A 20,683-nucleotide genomic window follows, 5' to 3' on the forward strand; every position below is an offset into this window, starting at 1 on the left:
AGCAGGAAATGGACCCATCTCGGTCTCCCTGAAAAGCCCTGCCAAAAGGGGCTCTTATGTACGAACAATGAGATGTTGAGGCACCAGTTCTAGTGTAAATACTACAGCAGTGCTAGGAAAGGACTCAGACTGCCCATCTTGAGTCTCTCTGTCTAGGTACTGTACCTACGTGGCGTCTGCTGCAGTGTTAAGCACCAGCCAAGTGTTTGAAGAGGCAATATAGCAGTCTGTGTTATGCCCACGGCTGTCCAGGCTGTAGGAGAAATAGCTCCAATAGAGCATGGGGCTATGGGCACGAGACCTGACCTGTTGAGAGAAAGTGAATTTGGGTCCTGGCCATGGTGGAGTCTGGGGTTCCTTCTCCCCTTTGTGGCAAGCTCCGCTGGCCAGGTCTGCCATGGTGCCTCCTGCACCACATTTGTTTTCTCCTGAAAGGCAGTCTGGGCTCTGGTCTCAGCTCCCTCCACCAATTTGACTCACTTCCCTTGTTTCTTTTCCAGCTGAACTACCTGGTGCCAGCCACCTGCTGCATCATCATCCTCTTTGTGTTCGACCTTCCGGCATATACCTCTTCCACCAACTTCCCGGCCGTTCTCTCGCTTTTCCTGCTCTACGGGTACGTCCACAAGGCTGCTGTTCACTATAAATGCTGTTGTATACAGGAACTAGGCTTCTGCCTTTAGTTTTGCTTCCTCTCGAGTGATAAATCTAGGATTCCCCACCCCTCTCTCAGCCTCTCTCGCCCTGTAACACTTCACCACAGATAGTCTCTACCTTGTCCTACTACAGGCTAGTGTTCTTCCTTATTACTCCTGTTCTCACACAAGACACTCCTGTTTCTGCAAAGGGGTGAAGGATGCCTTGTAGCTAGAACATGGATCTTAGCACAGCCAAGCCTGTGAGGGCTCCTGTTTGAATTGCATGGACCATAGTACTCAGAGGTGGCTCTCAGCTTCTGGGCTTGGACCATGTGTGCACAGGGATCTCAGCTTCTGGTGCAGGCTGGCATTAGTTGAGACCTGCCCTGGTGTGGCTCTCCACAGAATCTCTCTATACCAGTGACTACCAAGATCTAATTCAGATCTTGTGGCCCGGCCCCCTGCAGCTCACACTGAAGTCTGTGGGAGAACTGGGTGCTCATTACCCACCAAAATCGGGCTCATGGGGTCTCAAGGTGGGTGCCCAGAAAGGGAAGCCACTTCTGAAAATGCGTGTTTTGGTGTCTGGGCATCTAATCTGTCAGAGCAGCCCTGTCTGCGATGGGTCACTGCACTGCTCTGCTGCACAGGGCAATGTGGCAGGCCAATCCCATCCATGTCTGCTGCATGCCTTGAGAGCCAAGTGGGAGGTCACCATAAAAGGGCAAGAGGTTTGCTTGTTCTGTTTTGTTTGGAGACTCTCCCAGTGCAGCTACTACTGATTCAAGATTAACTCTGGGAGATGTCTGAGGAGTGGCTAAAGCTACTCTACTTATAGCCAGTGAACTAAGAATCCTAGAGTTAGAAATTTGTCATCCAGTAGGTGTAATGGGGACAGATAGAGCATCCAGTAGATCACCTATCTGCATTGGGTATAAGGGAAGACAGGCCTGGTCCCTGTCTGCTGTCTCTGATACAGTTATCCTGGGGTTCTTTTTCCACCAGTTGGTCTATTACCCCCATCATGTACCCAGCCTCCTTCTGGTTTGAGGTGCCCAGCTCAGCTTATGTCTTCTTGATCGTTATTAACCTCTTCATTGGCATCACGGCCACCGTCGCAACCTTCCTACTGCAGCTCTTTGAGCACGACAAGGTAGATGCATGCATGTTCCTGTGGGTCACCAGAAGGGGAGCAGGACATCTGGCCCAATTCCATCTAGCTCAGCTTTACTTGATTTGGCAAGACCTGCTCTGGGCCAGTGCCTGTGGTATCCAAGCTATCATTGCTAAGCTGCTGGTGGTGATAGCCACAAGAGAAGGGGAGGGAGCACATCGCCACAGCCTGCTCTGTTGGGCTGTAGCGCAGGGTGTCTGCTTGCTAGCTCTTTTTAACATGATTTTGGCACTACTGATCCTCTCCACACAGCTCCCCCTCTCCACACAGCACAGCCATTTTTCTTGGGGACATTCCTAGCTGGTGACACACAAGACAGAACCAAGCACATCATCTCCTTTCTTTGCCCCACCTTCAGGACTTGAAGGTCGTTAACAGCTACCTGAAGAGTTGCTTCCTCATCTTCCCTAACTACAACTTGGGTCACGGGCTGATGGAAATGGCATACAATGAATACATCAATGAATACTACGCCAAGATCGGTAAGTCCACTGTTTGCTACCTGCCTCAGCACGGCCTGATTTATGGTTGATCTAACACACCCTGTTTTATCCATGAAAACCAGACCGGCTGCCATGGGTTTACATCCAAGTGAGAGGCAGACTGTGTGCCTGGATGGAATGGTCTGAGGCAGGCTGTTGGGCAGGGGCTGTAGTTGTGCTGTAGTTTATGATGTCTAGCATAATCTAGGGCCTATATCTGAGGCATTGCCTCGACACAAGCCACTAATAACCATAAGAGCCGTGTCATCCTGGTCAGTCATGTCACTGTTGTAATCAAATTTCCCAGAAAAAAACAGTCCCAAATTTTCCAACCAAAGCTATGTCCAGGTTACCTCAAGTGTGTCAGAGATGAGGCTGCTTTTAGTGGTCTATTTTAGGAGACTTTCTAACCAACTTTCCCTCCTGTCACATTGAGGTATCTTTAGCTTGCTCCTAAAAATCTCTTTCCATTTCCTAATCTGTTCCCATCTCTTAATTTTTCAGAGCTGCTGGCTGCTTAATATTTTTGGAACAGAATCAGAATGATCCTCCAAATATACATTTTCATTTACGGTTTTGTCACCTGATTGACATTGAAAAATTGCACGATGACTTTTTAATGGTGAACAGTTTCATAATTAAAAGGCATTGTTCTTCCCAGATATAGCACTGATGACAATAAATAGCCTCAGACACTCTCTATGGCACTGATCCCAGGAATGAAGCTAAATTGAAAGTGAAATAAAACTCTTTTGCCCATGCACTGACACATTATTATACTGAGGAAATACTTCTTTGTTTTTTTCATGGTCCAGCTCAAGTAATGTATATACTTTTTGATAGACCCTACTTCTTCCCTTGGAGATTTTCCATGTAAGCCTTGAGCTTGTTGTTTCACAATGTGCTAATAATGTTTAATTTTCATTGCCTTTGATGTTCTACTTTAACCTACTTTTGGATTTAGTAAAATTCTGGGCATTTCAGTTTAGAATATCATTATTCTGTTTAAATATCATTGCTGTGTAAAAATATTCTTCTCACAACACTAAGAAATGCCTAAAAATCTTAAAACTTAGCTCCTTCAGCCATTTACACATGGACATGACTTCTCCTTCTGGCTCACTCTGGCTGTGGTGGCCCCACCCAGTGGAAAAATTGAAGTAAATGCATCTGTCCTGGCAGAATCAGGGCCCAGATTAAATTGCCTCAAACTATAACTAGATTGTAAAGGGCATTTTAAATAGCTGTCTGTTGGGAAATTCCTATGATTCATTCCTCTCTTGTACATTTGCAGACTTCTTTTTTTTCTGTTATTTGAGCAACTAAGGTAACTTAATTTTCCCTTCATGCCTTGATATTATGTAGTGGTGTCTTATGGGAGAAAAATACGGCTGCTCTCCATCCTCATGCTCCAGGGCTCAGTTTGTCACCAGCTGGGGTCAGGAAGGAATTACCCAACCTTTCACAAAAGTGCATTTGTAACAGGCTTGTGCATTTCCCTAGGTGCAATATGTGATTCCTGTTGTCTTATCTTTGTCTGCACATTTATCCTCTTCACTTCTCTACTCAGGGCAGTTTGATAAAATTAAATCACCCTTTGAGTGGGACATCGTGACCCGTGGCCTGGTCGCCATGACAATTGAAGGCTTTGTTGGTTTCTTCATCACGATTATGTGCCAGTATAACTTCCTTCGGAAACCACAGTGAGTGGCCATGGGGGGGCGGGGGGGAGGCACTCCATCTATCACTCCCTGTGGGCTCTCCATGGGGTCAGACATGGGTGGGCTGTCAGAGGTCCAGCAGAGTTGATTCCCAGCAACTGAAGCTCTGCAGCAATGCAGTGAGGGGCAGATGTCTGGGAATGAGCTTACCAGGCTCCCAGAACAGAAGCTGCACTAGGAGGTTGCATTGAGAGGCTGGTACCCAGATCAACATGGGCCTTGTATTCAACTCTGGGATCTCCTTCAGCAATACGAACTGGAGTGTGGAGCTGACTGGTCTCTGAGCCCTGGTGCCAAACCAGGCTAGGTTCTGCTGCTGAGTCAGCCCTGTCCAGCCTCTGCAGGATTGCCCTGCCTTGATGTGGCAGGCACAGGCCATGCTCACTGGTTAGACCATGTAAGCCTGTGCTAAAGTAACCTCTCAGGCTGGCATAAGCCCCCATGGAGCCTGGCTCCTAGAGCGGGGAGTGCTCTGTCAGGCTGGTGGGTGCTCTGATGCAGGGGGGAACAGTGGGACTGTGCTACTTTACACTGGGAGTAACAGCAGGGTGGTGTTCCCTGGAGGGCCTTGGGGTACTCCGCATCCCTCCTGGGTAGGGTTCTGGGTCTGCACCGTGTTCAGGGAAGTGCCCCACAGTTAAATTGCAGATAGTGTTTTCCTGGGCTTGTGGGTCTGCAAAACGTGACTGAGCCTCCCCCTATACATGGGAGGAAGGCATCCCAATGTGTAGTCCTGACGCTGCTAGTTCATTGCCCTCTGCCCTTCCGGAGCCAGGAGCACTCTGTGGTTCAGTCTGGGCCCATGTGTTCCAGTTCTGTTCTTCAGGCTGCATTGCTGGAGCAGCTATACCATGGACAGCACAAAGGAAGGAGCATCAACATTTAATTAATCTATGCTGTCCCACCTCTCCACATATGGAGAAACAGAGACATAGAAAGTGGTTGGGGGGTGGCTGGTGACAGTTGCTTAGTAAGCCAGAGCAGAGCTGTCATTTAGGATCTGGAGCTTCTGGCCTTGTGCTTCACCCAGGGGACCAATCTCTCCTGAGCTGGATCCTGGAGATGCCTGATTCTGGCTGTGGACCCCAAAGCCCCTTGTCCAAGAGTGACCCTTTCTCCTCTGGGGGTGTATTTCACAGCTCTCCAGTGAGCTCAGCCTCTGGGCGATTTCTGGAGAGCACTCACTCACTACTGGGCCATGGAGAACAGGGTAGCCCTGCTGTGTGCTAGGAGTGGAGATGACAGTAGGACCCAGGAGTCCTGAGTTGGAACCCTGTGCAGTAACCACTAGAGCCTTGTGCAATTCAGAGCCTTAGGGATGCGTCTGGGATTGGGCACCATCAGAGACGGGATGTTGTACCCCAAAACAAGCCACCCCCTGCTGTTTCCAAGCAGCCGAAGCTAAGCCCTGATGATTTTGATAGGAGGAGGCAGAGATGAGCGGTGGGGGTGGGATGTTGCCTCTCTGGCTCATCTGAGCTCACAGTGCTACTGCCTTGATCCCAGTGTCACATTCCCCTCTCCCCCAGGCGGCTGCCTGTCTCCACCAAACCCATCGAGGACGACATCGATGTGGCCAATGAGAGGCACCGGGTCCTGCGTGGCGATGCCGACAACGACATGCTCAAGATAGAGAACCTGACCAAGGTAGAATGGCCTCTGTCCTCTGTACCCTCAGCACTATGGGGATGAGGACTCGGATGTAAGGTGCTGCCCACCACGGGTCTTCAGCAGCAGGAGCTGAGCCCTAGACCTCTGCATCCAAAACCATGAGCCTCTGCTGCCTGAGGCAAGACACAGCTCTTAGCTCAGGGGCCTTAGGCCCATCATAGCCACCAGAGGAGCAGTACCAAGAGTGGGTTATGCTGGCAGGGGGCAGGGGAAGCCTGGGCCCAAAGCTAGAGGTGCATGTGCCCCACATACCCCACATGCCCCTGGAACCAATTGCAGAGGTCTGGTCTGGAGCAGAGGAGAAGGATGGGCAAGTCTGCAGCTCTGCTAACGCCTTCCCTTCCTGGAGCACAGGTGTTGGTCCTGTGGGTGCCTTCCATTGCCACCACCATAGGGTGAGGTGACTCTGTGACCCAGTCCCCTGCAGCTGCAGCTCTGATCCTGCCTGGGGAGCTGTCACCCTGAGCTACGATTCTGTTCCTCTTTGCACCAGGTCTACAAGTCCCGCAAGATTGGGCGCATCCTGGCTGTGGACCGGCTGTGCGTGGGCGTTCGTCCTGGGGAGTGCTTTGGATTGCTGGGTGTCAATGGAGCAGGCAAGACCACCACCTTCAAGATGCTGACTGGGGACGAGAGCACCACAGGGGGAGAGGCCTTCATCAACGGACACAGGTGCCAGCACACTGGGTGTGGGTGGGAGTAGGGGGTGGTGCCGTGCTGTGGAGTGGGGAGCCTCCTGGGGGAGCCTTAAGATGACTGAAACAATATGCCAAACTGCATATGCTAAATAAGTTGGAGTGAACTGCATGGTTGTCCAGCTGGCCTGCAGAGCAGTCCTTGCAAAGCAGGGACCAGTGCTGTGTCCTGTAGACAGTCAGTGACATGGTGTGCGCTGCTCATCCCCTGTCCTCAGGTGTGACAGTCTAGTGCTTTTTAAGCTGGGGAAGTGGAGGCACAGGGCAGGGAGTGACCTGTCTCAGAACACCCAAGTGGTCTGCATCAGCAGCCTCACACCAGCTCCACCTCCTGTCCCCACAGCATCCTGAAGGAGCTGCTCCAGGTGCAGCAGAGCTTGGGCTACTGCCCCCAGTTTGATGCCCTCTTCGACGAGCTCACAGCTCAGGAGCACCTGGAGCTGTACACCCGGCTGCGTGGCATCCCCTGGAAGGATGAGGAGAGGGTAAGCCTCAGTGAACCCCTGGTACGTCACAGAAGGGTTCTGCCTGTTCCCTCCAGTGGCTGCCTCCGGTTACCAGAACCGGACTGTGGCTCTCGGCCAGGGGGTCCATGCCCAGTAGCTGGTTCTCCACTTTGCCCAGGCACTGCTGCCTCTCTAGCAGTGATGGAGGATGCTTGGCCCCATGTGTAGGGCTTGGTCACCTGAGCCCCTCCTGCTCTGCCCCCCTCCAGGTGGTGAAGTGGGCGCTAAAGAAGCTGGAACTCGACAAATATGCTGACAAGCCGGCCAGCACCTACAGCGGAGGCAACAAGAGGAAACTGTCCACAGCCATCGCCCTGATTGGATACCCCTCCTTTATCTTCTTGGTGAGGACATGGCCTCCCCTTGACCTGGGCCCAGCTGTGTTCCTGTATGTCTCAGCCCTGGCTCCTGCCAGCCTCTGAGGTCCATGGTACTGAGATAAGGGATGTCCACACAGACCTTTACCCTGGGCTGAGCTGATACTGGGGCACAGCTACCTTCAGTAAAACAGGCCCCAGTAGTGGGGAAAGGGGAGGTCCTCTCTGACCAACCCTCCCTTTGAGAAGGGGGTCCCTGTGGTCACCCCCTTGGCTCCACAGCTGGACCTGGTGCAGGTGTGAGCGGGGATAGCAGGTCCTCATGTGCAGGGCACACCCCTCCATGCCTGGTAGGTTTGCATCCTCATAAGGTCTTGTGAGGGAAGTGGGCAGTGACCAGCATGGGCACCAGCTGCTGAAGGAAGGACAGAAAGACCCCGGCAAGGTGAGGTGGCTGAGTGATTTGGGAGGGAAGTTAGAGCTAGCTCATGTGGGGTTTGTTTCCTGCCTGGCAGGACGAGCCCACAACGGGCATGGACCCCAAGGCACGTCGCTTCCTGTGGAACCTCATCCTGGACATCATCAAAACTGGACGCTCGGTTGTGCTGACATCCCACAGGTTGGTCAAGACCCAAGAAACTCCTTGAGGTGTGATGGCCCCCTTCTCCCACCTCTGCATGGGACCCCCCAGTGGGAGAGCTACCAGCTGGGGTGTCTTGTCTTGTTGGGCCCTGGTCCCATTCACATCTCCGAAACGCTTCTCTAATGGCAGCCCAGGGCCCTGCCCCGTGGCCCCTATGATCACCCCCTTAGCTTCAGCACCTGACCTGGTGCAGGCCATGCTTGTGCCCATGGACATCACAGCCTCCAGTGCCCAGCACACAGCACATCTGGGCCTTGCATCCTCATTCCCATGGCCTGCTCACCCCCAGCCTTGCCTCCCTCAGCATGGAGGAGTGCGAGGCGCTGTGCACCAGGCTGGCCATCATGGTGAATGGGCGGCTCAAGTGTCTTGGCAGCATCCAGCACCTGAAAAACAGGTAAGAGATTCTACCCAGGGGAGGAGTCCAGGAGAGGGGAGCAGCACCTGCACTGTCAGGACAGACCCTCCACCTGGATGGGGCTGCAGAAATTGCTGCCATGGTGGGCGGTGGTGTTGCTCCCTGCCATCTCTCCTGGGAGGTGCATGGCTTCCACAGTGCCAGCTCTTTCATAGTGTCACTGTCGGGAAGGACTTCTTTGGTGTGAGGGCCACCCTGGGCTGGCTCATAGTCAGGGCAAGTCCCCTCTTCTTCCTGGTGCAAGGCATCTACACAGTGGAGTTTGAGGGAAGGCCTAGGCACAGGGCTGGCAGGAGGGGGCTCTCAGCAGAGCTGTCCCAGACCGAGTTACAGACTTCCTGCCTTTAGCAGCCCAGTGGCATCAGTATCTGTGGTCCCAAGGCTCACATGCAGCCCTCCCCAGCATCCATTTCTTACACTCAGGTCAGCATTGAGGTGAGTACCCCATTGGCTCCCAGCAGTGGGAGGTCAGGCCAGCACAGCACCAGCCTGGCTAAAGATGGACAGTCATGGAGGAGTGCCAGCCTGGGCTGGAGGGGGAGTTCCGCGGGGGTCACACACCTCCATGGAGGGCCATGGCACAGCACTATGCCCCTCTCCTGGGAGCAGGGTTACATGGTTCGGTGGGCAGATGTGGGTTGATGTTGTGTCCCTGGTGCCTGCCCAGATTTGGAGACGGCTACATGATCACAGTACGGACCAAGTCCAGCCTCAACGTCAAGGAAGTAGTGCGGTTCTTCAACCGGAACTTCCCAGAGGCCATCCTCAAGGTGAGCCTGGCCCCTGCAGCCCAGCATCTGTACCAACCCCAGGGGGACAGGGCCCAGCAATGGGCTGTGTATAGCTCCCCTGCTTCCCTGGCTGGGGCTCTTGGTAGAGGTGAGCATTACCTGGGCTCCCAGGAGGCCCAGCCTGCAGTCTCTGGGGTCTTTGCCTGCTGGGTCTGATACCACATCCCAGACTCCAAGAGCACGTTTGGTGCTGCCTGCCAAGAGAAACATTACAAAGCCCTCAATGCTCACATGTGGGTGGAAACAGCAACTTGTAGCAAGGACCGACAATTTCCCCTCTGTTGGGGGATTTCACAGCCCTTCAGTGAGGTCAGCTTCCAGAAGGTCTGTGAGGAACACTGTCCTTGCTGTACCACTAGACTGCAGAGAGCAGGGTGGTCCATCCTGGTGTGTGCTGGTGGCAGAGATAGCAACAGGACCCAGGCATCCTGTCCACAGCCCTGTGCTGTGACCGCTAGAGCCTTGGATAGTTCAGAGACTTGAGAATGCGTCCGTATCGGGCACCATCAGAGAGAGGATCCCCACACAGGCTGTCCCTCTAAGCAACCCTAGCTAAACCCTGATGCTTTTGGTAGGAGGAGGGAGAAATAAGTTAACCTTTTCCTGTTCCTGGGATAACAAGTGCCTGTAGCCTGCTTCACCTCTGAGCAGGGAGTCCAGCCTTTTCCCTGCACTCATCAGCTCCTAGTCTCACAGTCGGGCCCACCCCTGAAAGTGCTTGGCTGGTGTGTCCCTCTGCTCTGAGTGCCAGGTGCTGCCCCAGGTCTCTTGGCCATCCAGCCCCTGGATAGGGAGAGCACAGAGGTATCCAAAGGGTCTTGAGCATTGGGGTGCTTCTCCCGGGCATTTCTCCCACTGCCCACAGCAGCTTTAGGGGATGATGCTGGACCTCAGACCTGGGGGCATCTCCTCTTACATGGCCTAAGTGCAGAAGATAGGCCTGTGGTATGTGAAAGTTGGGCAGCAAGCAGAGGGGCTGGGCAGTGCTTTATCTTGCCCCTCGGGGGTGACCCTAGCATCAGTCTTGCCTTTCTAGGAGCGACACCACACCAAGGTGCAGTACCAGCTCAAGTCGGAGCAGATCTCACTGGCCCAGGTCTTTAGCAAGATGGAGCAGGTGGTGGACGTGCTGGGCATAGAGGACTACTCGGTCAGCCAGACCACGCTCGATAATGTGAGTCCCAAGGAAGCTGGGGCCAGGAAGTCCAGCATAGCCAGGGTTGTGGGGGCTTCAGAAGCCTCATCTAGAAGCCCCCTCCACAGTCTCCCTGCACCTTCTGCTTCCTCCCTCAGGTGTTTGTGAATTTTGCCAAGAAACAAAGTGACAACCTGGAGCAGCAGGAGACCAGCCCCAACTGTTCCATCCAGTCACCCCTGGAGCGTGTCCTGAGCTTGCTGCGCCCACACGCTGCCCCCACTGAGCTGCGGGCCCTGGTGGTGGAGGAACCTGAGGATCTGGAGACTGATGACGAGGGCTTGATCAGCTTTGAGGAAGAGAGGGTGAGGGGCATCCCAGTGCCTTTGCTGCCCCCTCCCCTGGTCAGCAGGCCTGGCCTGGCATTGTGCCCAGGGTGGAATAGTACATTGGGGCACTGCCCTCTCCTGGGTGAACTTGCAGTGGGTGCTTGGGCCTTGGGTACTAGTCCATGGCCAACACCCTGCACTGCAGAGATGGGAGGAATCCAAGACCTGGTGTTAATGTTCCTGGGCAGCCCCACAACAGCCTTGTGGCCCCACTCCCATCTTGTGCACCTGCCAGGGCCTCCCTGAAGTTGCCTCACTTCCCTGGTGGCCCTGGCACCAAGCACTAGCCCTGGGATGCAGAGACTGCCGTTCTCCCAGTGAGACCCCACGTTAGGAGGAGTACTGTTCTCCATGTCCTCCCCTGGGCTCCCAGGGAGCTAGAAGGTGCATGTTCCCTAGTGTTGATCTCCCTTGCATCCTGGCTGGCCAAAGTGCCTCGCAGCATGGAACTGGGGACAGCCTCTGGGTCACCAGCAGGGGCTGTGGTGCCTGGGACTGGCTGCCGGTACAGGAGCTGAGAACACCTGCAGCTGGGGCTCAGAGTGGGGCTCATCCCTGTTGGAGTGGGCGAGGGCTTCCCCCTGGACTTATGAGGGGCAGGGAATTACAAACTTGGCAGGGGCCAGGACAGTCCAAGTGTCAGGGACTGTTTGTGCTCCATGACTCCATCTATCACTTCCACCCACAGGCTCAGCTCTCCTTCAACACGGACACACTCTGCTGAGGAATCGCGGGAGCGAACTCCCCAGCTTTGGAGCTGCCAACTCCCTCTTCTGCCCTTGCGCCCTCTCCCTTGCCCCAGTCCTGCCTGCCCCGACCTCTACGGAGCAGCACTCATCCAGCATTAGCAAGACTGGCGGCCATCTCCACCTCCATTGGCGAGGCCAGTAGTGGCCTGGATCCTCCAGTCTGAGCCGGAGGCTGCTGTGGAGCCCCTGTAGAGGGCAGAGCGTTGGCCTGGATGGACCAGGGGGTGGCTTGTCCCCCTGTACCAGCTGCCTGCTGGACCCACAAGCCAGGTGCACGCCTGTCCTGGACTGCCTTGACCACTTTGCCTGTGGTAGAGAAGAGGACGGGTTGCCTGGGGCTTCCGAGGCAGGGGGACAGTCAGGAAGATGGGAGCGGGAGCAAGGAACAGGTGTACAGATCAGCCGGCACTTCCGCTGCTTTCTTTGCTCACACTGGACGTGGGAGAGGAGCAGGGCTGCGCCACCCTGCGGACAGCAGTGGGCCTTCACAGAAGGACTGACCCGTCTGCTTCTGCTGCCCTGCAGAAGGGCTTTTCTGTCCCTCCCAAACCCCCCAGTGCAGAGGGTGGGAAAGGCACAGTACCCAGTGCTGCCCGCCCCCCCAGGCTGGGGCAGACAGCACAGCCTCGGGGAAGGGAAAGAGGTTTTATTTTTTAATGAAATGAGATTCTCCAGTTGGATGCAGCAATGCCAAGACTTGCTCCTGTAGGCACCACCCAGAGCCTACAAGGAGCTGAGCTTTACTTCCTTCCTGTGTCAGGCGGATGTGGCTTTTCCTTTGAATACATGGGACCTGATGGAGCTTGAGGGATGGCGCCCTGCAGTCCCGGCATGGAGCAGGGAGGAGGCAATGGGGCTTTTCTTGATTGGTGGAGATGGGCGCTCCCCTGCCCTTCACTATCCTTATTACTGGGACATGCTGGGAGTTCTGCCCAACCAGAGCCAAGGGTCCTAGTGCTGTAAAGAGATGTGCCTGTAACATGGACCCTCCCTTGTCTGCGTGCAGCCTCCAGGCCTTGTGCCCTGCTGGCAATTCAGGAGTGGGAAGAGGGAAAGGGATGTCATTCTGGGGCGGGAGGGGGAGCTGCTTTTGCTATAAGACTGTCCTCCCTGCTGCTCTCCTCACCTAGCAAGAGACTTGCCAGTGGGGCAGTCCCGTGTGTCAGAGTCCAGGCCTGTGTCCCAAGCAAACCCCTGCCAGTGACCCAGCAGTGTCAGCACAGGTTTAACCAGGGTCTCCCCAGCTTCCTCAGCCTCAGCCCAGTGTGTACCTCTCCCAGCCCTTCAACCCTTGTGATGGCCTTCCACTCCTTCCAGGGCTGGCTGTGCCCCTATCCAGCCTGGCTGTGGTTCTGGGGCTGGGCTTGTTAGAGCATCACCTGCACCCCGTGCCCCTCGCTTCAGTCCTCTTGCTGTGTGCCTGGCTCCCAGCAGCCTTGCCTCTGCTGCTGTTCTCTCTCATGTCCTGCACCCCCAGCTCCTGTAGAAAGTGCTTTGGGGTGTCTGCAGGCACCACTGGCACTCTCCTGGCATAGCATTAACTAGGCCCCTGGCTGGAGGCATCACCCTTCTTGCATCTCACCTGGCAGTCTGTATAATCACCCCTTCAGATGCCTGAATCTGGACCTTGGCCCAGTTGGCTGCTTGCTTCAGGGGAAGGGCTGGCCCCAGAGCTGGTTTTGAGCTGTGACTCACTTTGTTTCTCATTTCGGGCTGGGAGTGGTGCCGCAGGGATGAGGCAGCCTGCCAGGGCCCCTGCCCTAGACCAGCACTTTTCTGTCTTGGCATTAACTCTGCAATAATACCACACATGGCCAACCCGGCTGGGGCCCTGAGCTGTGCTGGGGGGTGTGTACAGTCAGGCTGCCTGGGAATCTCTTTTGTGAAGAGATGCTGAGGATTCACCTGTGCCACCGTAGAGCGTTCCCAGCCCCTCTACCTGACAGCAGCTGCTGGCAGCCCTCCCTGCCCCCCTCCCAAACTCGGCTGGTTTTGTCCCTCCTTTCTGTGGAGGAGCCTGCGGCTCTGGGTGGGTTTGGTTTTAACTGACTCCTGGAGACTTGTGCACCAGGGCTGATGCTGTGGTGTCAGTGCTCCCCCCCTGCAGAATTTCCTTTACCCTGGGGCTCGAGTGGCTTGTTCCTGTTCCCTGTGGCCAGTCTGACCTGTGGTGGGCAAGGGCACTGTGCCCATACTGCCTTAGCTCTTCTGGACCCCACACTCTCCACTGACTCCTAACCCAAAGGGGGCAGGGGCATCTCTCCTAGCTTTGCCCCATATATGTAGTTGCTCTCTACCTTGGCAGCCCATTCCTGACCCCTTGGGCTCTGCCTTGTGACCTGTGCTCTGTCAGGACAGTGCTTCCTATGGGCAGAAGCCTCATCGGTTGTGGAAGCCGGCTTGGGGCTGAACGTGCTGTGGGGAGGAGCCCCGTGCCTGGGACTGCCAGTGCAGCTCCTGGGTGTGTCTCAGCATCTCCTCTGTTTAATTTATTTTCCTCCACATGTGGCAGCTGCTGTTTGCAAAGCACCTTCCACGTGCCTGCCCCGACTAGGCCTGACTAGGCTGCCTGTCAGTCAGCAAGGAAGGATGCCCCCTTTTTTTTTCTTTTCCCAGTGTTCTTTGGCGCTGCGTCCCCCTCACGCACCCTTTAGTGAGAAGCTGCCAGGGTGCACTTAGCTGGCCCCGCATACCCTGTGCTTGTCTTTCTGCATCCATGCGCACAACTCTGGGTCCTGTGGGATGCAGGCACTGTCCTTCCCCTTTACTCACCCCCTGCAAGGCGTCTTACCAGCCCCTGCCCCACCTATCTGGTTCCAGGAGGGTTTTGCAGGCCCCAAATGTGGGGGGAAGGGGGAAGCTTTGCTGATAAATCTGAGGGCAGCTCTTTTTCAGACCATTCAGGAGTGAGTCTGAGTGGAGAAAGCAGTTTTCAGGGACTGTGCCTTGGGCACAGGGCGGAGGGTTGATGGCAGGGGAGATTAGGCAACAGGGCTCAGCAGAGCTAGACAGGCCCCTGGTCCTGGTGTGTGCCCTGTGTGCCACAAACCAGCCCAGGCTGCATCTGCAATAGCAGGAAACTGGCCAGCCTCGATGCCATGCCAATGACAGGGTTGTGATTCCCTCCTGCAGTATTTTCACCAGGGGAGATGTACATATCTATTTTTCAGAGCTTATATTTTTGAAGTTTTTGGCAGGCTGGCGGGCTCCCTCCCTTTGTCTAAGGGCCTAAATGCATGGCATCCTGGAAAGGCAAGGCTTCAGCGTTGGCTCTGTATGCCAATGATTTTAAGAACTAGTTTCCCCATTAATGTCAAAGCAGCTTCAGGTCTGCTGAAATGCAGCACAGAGTGGAGTGTCAGCTGGGGTCCCTGCAGCACCCGCAGCCCATGTACCTGTGCCAAATTGCATCTCCTGCCTCCCCATGCTCTTCTTTGTGTGTCACCTCCCAGCTCCCTCTGCCCATCCCCCAGGCTGCCCCTTCACCCACAAACAGGCTCCAGCTCTCCAGTCTTCAGATTCCTCCCACTGACCCTTCAAAACCACTTGAGAAATCCCCCTGTCTATCTCCTCCCTCCCCAGCTCGGCAAGAACTTTGTCTTTGCCCTGCCTAGCTTGGGGCCTGATCCTGCTCAGTCTACGGGTGTCGTCTTCCCATAGGAGCCGGAAGGCAACGATAAAATCACTGACACTTGTAGCTGCTGTGCGAGTCAGCACCAGGGGTAGCCAGGTGTGTCTGCTGGCTGGTTAGCCCTCATCTTTGAGCTCCTGTCTCGAAAGGCGAGGGAATCCAATGCCAGTTGCAGCTGCATGGCAGGGGAGGCCGGTTCCTGGCTCAGAGCTGTCAGCTTCCTGTTTCAGTGACCAGCTGTGTGAACCCAAGACAGGCAAGTAAAATGCTCTGTTGAAGGGCATAGGAATGGGCTCGGACTCATGTCTGGAACCTGAGAGGGCCAGACATGGGCATTACTATCAGTGAGCTCCCCCCGAGGTTACGCTTGTGCCTTCCCAGTGTGGGTTGTCTTCAGTTGGCATGAGGGGCATTTGAGTTTGTTGCCATGCAAGTGCCTGCACTAAGGGACACTAGTTTAGCAAAGGTGACTTACAAACCAGCTGGGTTAGATGGGCTGTTTGTGTGTGCCGCTCCTGGGACTGAAACCCAATCTCTAACCTCGGCTCCACAGAACCTCTGGGGCTCCCAGTGCAGGCCCTGCTGCAGCCCAGATTCCTTACTGGGATCAGCCTGGCATGCAGTCTCCCCTCGGCCCTCTGCTCGGTCTGGGCGAAGCTGTCCCCATGGGTGGTGCCCAGGCCCTGTGCATGTTGGCCACCCCTCATGCATCCCCTTCTTCCTGAATGCTCTCCTTGTCCACTGCCGTCCTCCCACCTGAGCTCATGTCCCCTGCAGCCGGAGGGAAGGACCCAGCGCTGCTTAGGAAGACTCATGGGAGCCCTAGTACTCAAAGGGGGTGAGGGAGAGCTGCAGAACAGCTGGTGAATTGGATGGGCTGTGGGTCCCTCCTGAAGGGTGTTGGGCTGGGCTGGAGATGCTCCAGCAGGCTGTGATAGAGACCCTAGAGGAGGGAAGCCTGTGTGTAATCCTTGCTAATGTGGCCTGGCTCTTCAGCATACTTTACGCACCAGGTAAAGGTGAGAGGCACTGACAGTCGGCCCTCTAGCTTGGGCAGAACCAGACCTCCTCTTTAGGCCTAGCGGTCCCAGGGTCAGTCCCACATGGCAGCCCTGGCAGTTGTGACACAGGTGGCCCGTTGGTGCCACCACATGGGCCTAGAGCATGTGAGCCCAGAGGCACAGTAGGCTGCTCCCTTGTCTGTCCAGTCCCAGTCATCTAAGTCCTGCTACTTGGCCTGCTTCCTGACTTTGGTAGGTTCATCCCCCCTGCCAGGCCTTTGCTTGTCTGCCCGCTTTCTCTGTGCTGCACCTTGCCAGAGGCACTGGTTTGTGACTGGATGGCACCGCTGGGGCAGGAGGCGCCGCTGGACGGGGACAGTGTGGAAGAGCCTGTATATTGCTAGCAAAAAAACAAACAAGAAAATGTGAAAATAATGATTGTTTTAAATAAAAAAAAAAAAATACCTGTAAGAGCAGCCCGTGTGTCTGTGTCATGTCTGGAGGGGTGTGTCCGGCTGCGGGAGCCTGGCAGGAAGGGCAGAGTGGAGATGCCTCCCTGGTCATGAGGTGCATGAGGGCAGCAGTAGGTCTCTGGCACAGTGGCTACGTGGCTTTCCTCCCAAGCTGGGAGGGTGGGAGTTGGTACGGCCTGCCTGCCCTGCTGGGCATGCCAGGGCCTAGGTAGAGTAATGGCTTAGAAGTGCTACTATCCCCTGAGCTGGTTGGGTCAGGCCAGCCCAAATAGGGGGGGATTTGGAAAAAGTCCTTAGCTACCCAGCAAGTCAGGACTCTGCAAAGGCTGACATGGCTTAGGAGTAGTGTTGCCAGATGCACACTAATCCCATACACTCAACCTTTGTACAAGAAGCGATTGCAGCTGTAACCAAACAGGCAGGGTTTGGGGTGGTTCTTGGGAGCACTTGCTTTGCATGTGAGCTGACAATCAATTTGTGCTGTCTTCTGTGTCCTCATACTGGTGTTTGGTCATCCCCCAAGCCCATGGGCTTGTTCAGAGGCACATCATACGTGACTATAACTGAAGGCACATGGGGAATGGCAGAGGACAGTGACCTGCCCCCAAGTATAATTCAGTGGCAATAGTCAAGTACTAGGACGTGACAGTGAATGAAGCAAGATATTTGCTCTATGTGGCCATGTGATCCTAGTTTTGGCAATGTCACAATGGTTTTCTTCGGGTAAGATGGACTATAGTGGGCCCTCAAGATGATTTCATGTCTCAGATCTGGCAGCACTGCTCAGATGCACTCTCACAAGCTTGCCAGGTCTCCACGATCTGAACCAGCAAAGTGCCCAGCCCACGAGCAGTGAAACGCCCGCCTGCCCATCACCCCCCTGGCTGCCGTGTGTCAACAGTCCTCTTCCACCAGCACATCAGCCAAGAGGCACTTACAAAGCTGGGGTGTAACTGGACTCCACCTGGCAACACGTTCTTTGTAAAATATTTACTACTATAATAAGCAGTGTGTGAAAGTCAACACGGTATGACCGAGGCCCGTTACCAACGGGCATCTGAAGAAAGGGGTTCAGTTAAGGTTGGTGGGTTCTGGTGGAGGGGATTATGGCAGTGGGGAGCCAGCCCTGCCAGACTGGAGTAGGGAGCATCAGGAAAGGGCTTTGGGCATGTCTGTTGATGATGGATCCACATGCTTCAACCCTGAGCTCCTCTGCCAGCTGGGAAGTCTCCAACTATTTTTTACTGAGCTCCACTCTCTTAACAGTTTTAGCTAAAATCCCAAGTGGCAGTGCTGCGTGGGAACCAGGGCAGAACCCACGCTGTTCTCTGTCCTTGTCACTCAAGGTAACACAGGGCACAAAGCCAGGGACTTCTGGGGTCTGAACTCTGCTCTGGGTGTAGCTTTGGCCTGGTGACTTGATCTCCCTGGGTGCATCTACGTGTGCTATTAATGTGCTGTAAGCTTACTGCGCTGTAAAATATTGCTCAGTAAGCTTTCCCTGGGAGCATGTCTACACATGCATCTGGCGGGAGCAGTTCGGTGCAGGGCTGCTACTGCCCTGCTCTGCCCCTCTACAGCCTCCAGGGGGAGCTCCAGGCTCCCCCAGGTGCCAGCCCTGGGCTGGCAAGGGGCACGGGGGCAGTAGGGGATAGGGGGAGCCAAATTTCACCATTTTTAATGTGCATTAAGGGCGTACATGTGTAGACACACACCTGTAATGTGCATTAAATTAGGCTAATGTGCATTAACCTTAGGCCTGTGTGAAACACCATCGCTTTATTTTGACGTCCATTTTGCTGTTTCAAAGGGACAGTGTTTCGTTTCATCATTTCGTTTTGTTTCGAAGCACTGTCCCATTTTGTTTTGTTGAAACTGTTTTGCTGTTTTGACGCGTTCTGACGTTTCACCCATAGGCTATGATGGGGAATCATGAAAATGCCTAAAACTTTGTCATTTCTTGCCTGATTTGAATGAAAATTGCAGGGATAGTAGCCCCTTCTGAGGGCATGAAGCCTGCTACATTTCAAGGGGATAGGTGCAGAGGTTTCTGGGAAACTGCACCTCAAACTCTTCAAAACACTCCTGACACTTGCCAGCAGCAGCAGCCTCCTCTCATCCGGAGTGCAGATCCAGGGGCCCGCACCCCCAGGAGGGCTGCTGGGCTGTGCCAGACTCCTCCTAGGGGTACGAGACCCCGCATCTGCATGTCAGATGAGAGGAGGCTGCTGCTGCTGCCTGGGACAGGCAACAGCAGCAATTTCCTCTGGTCCCAGGAGGCAGAGAGGGCTATCAGGCTGCAAGCCCCTGGATCTGTGCATTGGATGAGAGGAGGCAGCAATTTTCTCCGATGCTGGGCATAGCGTGCGCCCAGCGCCAGTCCCAGGTGCCAGAGGCAGCCTCCTCTCATCCAGGGCGCAGATCTGGGGGCTCCCACCCCCAGGAGGGCTGCCAGGCTGCGCTGGACTCCTCCCAAGGGTGCGAGCCCCCAGATCTGTGCCCCAGATGAGAGGAGGCTACCGCTGCTGCCTGGGACCAGCGCTGAAGCCAGTATGCCTGGCTTTGAAACTCAAAACCTTTCAAAACTTTCAAAACATTTTGAGTGCCCCCTTTTTGTTTCAAAGCTGTTTCAAAGCCTTTTGTTTCATTTTGAATTTGCTGTTTCATGCTCAAAACACGTCAAAATAGCTTCGAAACAAAACACCCAGCAAAATTTTGCACAGCCCTAATTAGCATGTCTGGTGTAGATGTGCCCTGTGTGTCTTAGGCCCTGTACAATTTATGAGGAGTCTCCTTTAGTTCCAGAAGCCAGGCCAGGCTTCTGGGAACAGGATCTGTGCTTCTTCTCTCTGTGCAATTCTTAGGTAGTTGCAGCACGTGATGCTACCAAGGTGTTGCTGTGACAGTCCACCCACTACCCTAGCAGGGTGGAGACAGGAGTGTAGGGTGGTAGGTTATGTGGTGCTTGTACCATGCTGGGACAGAGTAGGAGAGTGCCCGTAATTAAAAAGCCCTGCTTATCTCCACATGACAGCCACCCAGCAGGATCCGTTCCCAGAAATCTGCACCCTTTCCAGGGTATGGGCAGCTCAGCCAGCCTGACCAGTGCAGGAGGAGTTTGGTACCCTGGGATCATCCTGTTGATGTGCCTGGGAAGGCAGGGTCTGAGCTGGCAGGTGGTGGCCTTGGAAATGAGCAGGTCAGGCTGCCATCAGGACTGTGTGAGTGAGAGCATGTGGGGTGGCTGGCTTAGTTGTCACGAGGGATGTACTTAGCCATGTTAGTCTGAAGCCAAGTAGAGGGCAGGGTAGATTTGTACCTTATAGAGTCTATAATATAGACTAACCCAAGTAGGTAGATATATATATACCATAAGCATTCATGAGCTGAAGTTACTTCATCAGGTCCTGTGAAAGGGTGTGCAGCAAGCAAAGTAGTTGTCATTGGCTTGGCCTTAAAGCATGACTGCCATGGCTCTTCTCCAAGCCTCACGCTCCCATATGTGGTGGGCAGATGTACTGGAGGTGTCATCCCCTGTGAACCCCAAACAGAGAGGAAGGCAGTTTTCTAAATTACCCCAGCGAGCCCCTTGCATTGGTAATCCTGGGGCACCAGGGTCTGCATAGCTGAGGCCCACAACTCCCACCTGCCATCCCCTGCTCTTCCCCCACATGCAGCACAGCTGATGCCCTTCCATCTTCACCCACATCCCCCCTGCTGTCCCAGCCCCAAGCAGTGCATGAGCAAGTAGAGCCTGTCCTTCTGTGCTCTTAAGTGCAGCTGTCCGTGCCAGCCATCATGCCCCACCAGACCAGAGATGCAGTCATTATAATGGAGCATGTCAGCAGGAGCCACTGCCCTTCTCCTGCATCTTGGCCTGTTCATTTGTTGCTTTTAGCCAGCATGTCCACGAAGCCTTTGGGGGCTATGGAATATACAATCCAGAGGCCAGCTGGGCCATGTGAGGAGCAGCAGCTCTGCTTCTTGATAGCTCCCACACAGTGCCAGCATTACACTGCCACACAGCCATCCATCAGGCTGCTGGACACTCCACAGCTGTTCCTGGTAGCTCCATCCTGATGGCCATCTCAGGCATGGCTCTGTGCAGCAGGCTGCCGCCTTTCCGGTGGAGCTGGGAGGAGGCCCACAGCTGCACTGCACAGCTGGCTCCAGGACCTGCCTGCACCCTGGAGAGGAATGTGGTTGGTGGAGCTGCCACCAGGGTGGGGCAGTGAGAGACGAGCTTTAC

The 20,683-nt window shown here is 54.7% G+C and overlaps 1 protein-coding gene across 1 annotated transcript in view; it reads left to right on the forward strand.

The window, feature by feature from the left end:
• Positions 1-16,437, forward strand: part of ABCA2 (ATP binding cassette subfamily A member 2) — a 68,066-nt gene extending 51,629 nt beyond the window's left edge. The window contains exons 36-49 of the mRNA XM_025203008.1: positions 501-616; positions 1,644-1,791; positions 2,171-2,294; positions 3,865-3,997; positions 5,545-5,662; positions 6,180-6,358; positions 6,725-6,866; positions 7,097-7,231; positions 7,720-7,823; positions 8,152-8,244; positions 8,933-9,035; positions 10,093-10,230; positions 10,350-10,556; positions 11,269-16,437. Coding sequence (XP_025058793.1) covers positions 501-616; positions 1,644-1,791; positions 2,171-2,294; positions 3,865-3,997; positions 5,545-5,662; positions 6,180-6,358; positions 6,725-6,866; positions 7,097-7,231; positions 7,720-7,823; positions 8,152-8,244; positions 8,933-9,035; positions 10,093-10,230; positions 10,350-10,556; positions 11,269-11,304 — 1,776 coding nt within the window. The 3' untranslated portion in view covers positions 11,305-16,437. The remainder of the gene's footprint in view (positions 1-500; positions 617-1,643; positions 1,792-2,170; positions 2,295-3,864; positions 3,998-5,544; positions 5,663-6,179; positions 6,359-6,724; positions 6,867-7,096; positions 7,232-7,719; positions 7,824-8,151; positions 8,245-8,932; positions 9,036-10,092; positions 10,231-10,349; positions 10,557-11,268) is intronic.
• Positions 16,438-20,683: the final 4,246 nt, after the last annotated feature.

This window comes from Alligator sinensis, unplaced genomic scaffold (genome assembly GCF_000455745.1).
Source record: "Alligator sinensis unplaced genomic scaffold, ASM45574v1 scaffold235_1, whole genome shotgun sequence".
In the NCBI taxonomy this organism is placed as follows: domain Eukaryota; kingdom Metazoa; phylum Chordata; order Crocodylia; family Alligatoridae; genus Alligator; species Alligator sinensis.